The 6000-nt window shown below is 45.1% G+C and overlaps 1 protein-coding gene across 1 annotated transcript in view; it reads left to right on the forward strand.

The window, feature by feature from the left end:
* Positions 1 to 2902, forward strand: part of LOC134592085 (nectin-1-like) — a 57803-nt gene extending 54901 nt beyond the window's left edge. Inside the window, exons 6-7 of the mRNA XM_063444532.1 lie at positions 2328 to 2427; positions 2521 to 2902. Coding sequence (XP_063300602.1) covers positions 2328 to 2427; positions 2521 to 2902 — 482 coding nt within the window. The remainder of the gene's footprint in view (positions 1 to 2327; positions 2428 to 2520) is intronic.
* Positions 2903 to 6000: the final 3098 nt, after the last annotated feature.

Below are 6000 nucleotides of genomic sequence, written 5' to 3' on the forward strand. Positions count from 1 at the left end.
GAACATCGTTATAAATTATGTAAATTAAAAAGAAAAAAAAATACTTCAGAATCAGTGATCAAATAAAGCATATACATCCATAGTAATATTTAATACGTATTATAGGAAAGGAGGGAAAAAATACACATTACAATACATCTTTAAAAGTCACTAGGTTAGTTAAAAACGTTTTTCCTGGCCATATCCATGGCAGCACAACACTGGGTAGCTCCTCCCCTATCCCTAATTAGACAGGAACCAATTAAATTAAAGGTACAAGTACCCCCTCCTACCTCCTCCTCCCTCAGTCTTTTGTTCCTGTCCTATCCCTATGGGACCAAATTAGTATATTTCAGGACTATTATCAGTTTTTCTTTTTGGCTTACCTGAGGGTCCCAAGGGAACACAACCCTCTTCCTTGGGAAGCTTCAGTATCCGGGCCTGTGCAAAGGTGTCCCCCTGAAGTTACCCCCTTAGTGACCGGGGGTTTGCTTGCTGGGACCCTTGGGGTAGCAAGAGAAAAAAATGCCAATGATCTTATTCCCTGCAGTCAGGGACGGCCTTAGGCCTTTGGGCGCCCTGTGTGAAAAATCTACACAGCAAGTTCTACTTCTACTGTTCGCCTAATTACAGAATCTTATCGACAAAAAGACACTAAAACAGCCATACCTCTCAAGCGTCATGTATCTGATGGAGTTGGTGTTGGAGGGAAACTCAAAGGATGCAGCTATAAGAAAGCACAGACTCTATGCTAATCTCTCTCTAATTTATGCTTTCATCTTTCAAGTAAATCCATCCCCCCTAACAGTCCAGTAAAGCAGAAAGTCAATGGGCGGGGTAAAAGGGTGGGCCACTGACGCAAATCACGTGACCAGAACTGCCAAAAGGGGCGATCATGCCCAAAAAGGGGGCATGTCTGTCCAAAGAATTGGAAGGCCAGCCTGGCATCAGTGTCCCTATGTATGACAGTGTCAGTGTCCCCATGTCGCCCAGTGTCCCCATGTCTCAGTGTGTTCTGTGTCACTAGGATACTAGGGGACACAGAGACATGGGGACACTGAGAGACTTGAGGACACAGAGACTTGGAGGCACTGAGACACTTGGGGACACTGGGAGAAATGGGTGCACTTGTGGATACAGACATGGGGACACTGGGTGACACTAGGAGAAATGGGGACACTGAGGCATTTGGGGACACTGGGAGAAATGGGGTCACAGACACTAAGGACACAGAGACATGGGAACACAGACACTGGGAGACATGGGGACACTGGCTGGGAGGCATGGGGACACAGACACTTGGGGACACTGGGAGACATGGGAGCACTTGTGGACATAGACATTTGGGAACACTGGCTGGGAGACATAGGGACACTGAGACACTAGGGACACTGGCTGGGAGACATGGGGACACAGACATTTGGGGACACTTGGAGACATGGGGACACTGGGAGACTGTCTCACAGTGTCCCCTGGTGTCTCAGTGTCCCCATGTTTCCCAGTGTCCCCAAGTGTCTCAGTCTCCTTTACGTCTGTGTCCTCTAGTGTCTCAGTGTCCCCATGTCTCCCTGCTGCCTTTCCCTCCATCCTTCACTTACCTGAGCTGTAGTCTGTCTCTGCAGGCTGGGAGCTGCTGTCTGGACACTCTGTGCTGTGTAGCTGCTCCCCCGCGGATCAGTGAGTAGAGAGAGGCAGGGAGATGCTGTAACTTCCTATCCCTGCCTCTCTCCATACACAGTGACCCCCTACTGGCCGGTGCTGGTATTGCAGAGTAATCTCTGTTTATACTGAGAAAAATATACTGCAAAACCGTCACGGCCAGACAGCCTCAAATACCGGCTGTGCTTTAAAATACCACTCAGGTGACAAACCTAAGAGTAGTGTGTAAAAAACTTTTTTTCTTAAATGGGCCTATTCCATGGGCCTGGGCCTGGAGCTGCAGCTCCATCAGCCCCTATGTTAATCCGGCCCTGAGCATAGCGAAAACAAGCGCCCGCGAGGTCGAGAGTTAAAGTGTTTACCTATTTGTTTCATCTTGCCAGTTTCTGTTTTTCGCGCATGCGCAACGACCCAAATTGTTGAGTTACGTTCTGAGCATGCGCGGGGAATATCGATGAGGTCACTAATGACGGCACACGCCTATTTAAGTGGCAAAATGGAATTCTACTTTACCGGTTGTCCAATTCAGGTCCCAGGACGTTCCAGATCAGCGGTTTTGTTCCAATTTGTGCACTTCTTAAATATTTTACTCTCAAGGTATGTTTCCTTCTTTAAAGGTATATACAAATCAATTTTTTTTTTACTCTACTTTCTTCTTCTGCATACTGATATGAATTCCTTTTTCTGAGCTATTCCAAATAACAATATGGAGAAAGAAAAAAGGGGAACAATCTCTTCTGATTCAGACTCCTCTGGATATAAAAATAAGTCACATTCTAAGAGTTATAGGTAAGCCATGTCATCCCTTCAATTACTTATGTCAAATATGTTAAAAAATAAAACAAAAGAGAGCTAATATGATATGTTTCCCTGTCATGATAGTTCTAAGGGACAGAAAACGGTGAGATCATCCAAAGGAAAATCACCAATAAAGAATCGGTGCAAAGCCTGTGATAAAAGACCGCTGGAAGGCAAACGTTTATGTCCAGAATGTTTATCGGAAGCAGCCGGAACATCTAATCCTTCCTCTGATATTATGCAATTTATAAAACAAGCGGTTTCTCGAGGTATTAAAGAAGCAGGCACAAGAACCAAAAGACCCAGGTTCAGTGACCCTTTGGATTATTCACAGGATTATTCATCTAACGAATCCATGGATATGGAGTCATACCAAGAGAAATTATTTTCTTCAGAAGAAGAATCTCAGGCTCCCCCAGATTTCCTGGAACCAGCTCAAGTAGACCATCTTATATCCAAAGTCTGAAAATCATTGAGTCTTAAAGAAACAGCAAAAGAGGAGCCATCAACTTCCAATCGTTACTTCTCCGATTTAAGGAGAAAAAGAGCAACCTTTCCTGTACATGACACTATTAAAGAATTGATCAAAGACGAATGGTCCAATACAGATAAGAAATGTTCGTCACAAGGCAGAATCTCACACCTCTATCCATTTGAAAAATCTGACTCATGCCACTGGGATAATGCACCGAAGGTAGATGCTGCAGTAGTTAGACTAGCAAAGCACACCACATTACCTGTCGAGAATGCAGGCTCATTCAGGCACCCAATGGACAAAAAAATGGATCTACACCTTTCAAAAGCATATGTAGCAGCAGATACAGTCTTTCACCCTGCAATAGCCCTCACATCAGTATCTAGGGCTTTAAAAATCTGGATTGAGAACCTGGAAGAGGATATCAGAAATGGTAGAAGCAGATCTTCTCTTCTGGAAAGTTTGAATGATGTTAAGCTGGCCGTTGACTTTACCTCAGAGTTCTCTGTGGACATGGTGAAAGCACTCGCTAGAAATATGGCCCTTTCTGTATCAGCTAGGAGAGCATTTTGGCTGAGATCCTGGTTGGCAGATTCATCGTCGAAATCTAGTCTTTGTACCCTTACTTTTCATGGAGAGATGCTGTTCGGAAAAAATCTTGACGAATGTATAAAAAGAGCCGCTGAAGGGAAAAGAGCTTTTCTTCCCCAAGATCGGAAAGTCAACATCTCCAAGAGCCATCTGATCCCATCTCAGAACATGATTTACCTGGGAGCTTTGTTCAACACTGCAAAAGGTTTGGTTCAACTGTCTCCAGAAAGGGGTACGAAGATTCAAAGAAAAGTCAAAGACATATTGGCATCCAGTGTATCCTCGGCAGAAAAAGCTATGAGTCTCCTAGGATCCATGTCCTCCACCATATGCCTGACAATGGAGGATGAGGCCTTTTCAAAGACATTTTCTTTACCAATTCAACACAGGGAGTCTATCTCCACCAATCAGTATTCCTCATCATGTTCAGAAATCCTTGAGGTGGTTGATGCAGAAGAAATTCCTCTTGCAAGGATTTCCTCTAGGAAACATCCCATGGATCATTTTTCCCACAGACGCCAGTCAATGGGGTTGGGGTACCCACCTTCAGGACAACTATGTCTAACGAAAATTGACTTTTCTTGCAACAATTACTCCTTCGATTCTCCTAGAGCTTCTTGCAGTTTTCAAAGCCCTGAAACACTTCCAACAGCTTCTACTTCACAAATGGGTCAAGATCAGGACAGACAATGCCACGGTATAAATCATTAAGGAGGCACACGGAGTCGCAGGATGATGAAAATAATGAAACCTCTTATATCCTGGGCACAAATGAATTTGGAAGGCATCTCAGCCATTCACCTCCCTGGAATACAAAATTCGGTAGCCGACTTTCTCAGCAGGGTAAAGATAGACCCAGGAGAATGGAGTCTTTCGGACAAGATATTCCTACAGATTACAGAAGAATGGGGTCTTCCACAAGTAGATCTGATGGCAACAAGCAATAGCAGAAAGGTAAAGAATTTATTTTCAAAAATTCTAGATCCTCAAGCCATGGGAAGAGATGCACTATCATGCAATTGGGAATTCAATCTTGCCTATGCATTCCCTCCGACTCCTCTCATCTTCCCACTTCTGAGGAGACTACGACAAGAGAAGGTATCGTTAATTCTGATAGCCCCCTTTTGGCCATGCAGGCCTTGGTTTCCTCTCCTATTGAGTCTCTGCAAAAAAGGCCCATGGCGTCTACCGGACGTTTCATTCCTACTGCAACAGGGTCCCATCTTTCATCCAAATCCAGCATCCTTTCATCTGATGGCTTGGTACTTGTAAGGGAAGGGTTAAGAAACAAGGGATTCTCACAAGCAGTAATTGCTACTCTTTTACAGGCAAGAAAGAAGTCTACTTCATCCACTTACTACAGAGTCTGGCATTAGTGTTGTCGCGAACCCAAAATTTTCGGTTCGCGAACGCGAACTTCCGCAAATGTTCGCGATCCGGCGAACCGCCATTGACTTCAATGGGCAGGCGAATTTTAAAAACAACAGGGACTCTTTCTGGCCACAATAGTGATGGAAAAGTTGTTTCAAGGGGACTAACACCTGGACTGTGGCATGCCAGAGGGGGATCCATGGCAAAACTCCCATGGAAAATTGCACAGTTGATGCAGAGTCTGCTTTTAACCCCTTAAGGACCAAACTTCTGGAATAAAATGGAATTATGACATGTCACACATGTCATGTCTCCTTAAGGGGTTAATCCATAAAGGGCAGAAATCACCTAACATTGACACCTGTCCTCAAAGCCCAGCCCTGATACACACTGACACAGAGCAGAATAGAGACTGTTCCCCCTACATAGGGTCACTTGGCAGATATGAATTGACACCTGTCCTCAAAGCCCCTGATACACACTGACACAGAGCAGAATAGGGACTGTTCCCCCTACATAGGGTCACTTGGCAGATATGGATTGACACCTGTCCTCAAAACCCCTGATACACACTGACACAGAGCAGAATAGAGACTGTTCCCTGTCCACAGAGACCATGATACACACTGACACAGAGCAGAATAGAGACTGTTCACCGTCCACAGAGACCATGATACACACTGACACAGAGCAGAATAGGGACTGTTCCCCCTACATAGGGTCACTTGGCAGATATGGATTGACACCTGTCCTCAAAACCCCTGATACACACTGACACAGAGCAGAATAGGGACTGTTACCCCTACATAGGGTCACTTGGCAGATATGGATTGACACCTGTCCTCAAAACCCCTGATACACACTGACACAGAGCAGAATAGGGACTGTTACCCCTACATAGGGTCACTTGACAGATATGGATTGACACCTGTCCTCAAAACCCCTGATACACACTGACACAGAGCAGAATAGGGACTGTCCCCCCTACATAGGGTCACTTGGCAGATATGGATTGACACCTGTCCTCAAAACCCCTGATACACACTGACACAGAGCAGAATAGAGACTGTTCCCTGTCCACAGAGACCATGATACACACTGACACAGAGCAGAATAGGGACTGTTAC

Source organism: Pelobates fuscus, chromosome 1 (assembly GCF_036172605.1).
Source record: "Pelobates fuscus isolate aPelFus1 chromosome 1, aPelFus1.pri, whole genome shotgun sequence".
In the NCBI taxonomy this organism is placed as follows: Eukaryota; Metazoa; Chordata; class Amphibia; order Anura; family Pelobatidae; genus Pelobates; species Pelobates fuscus.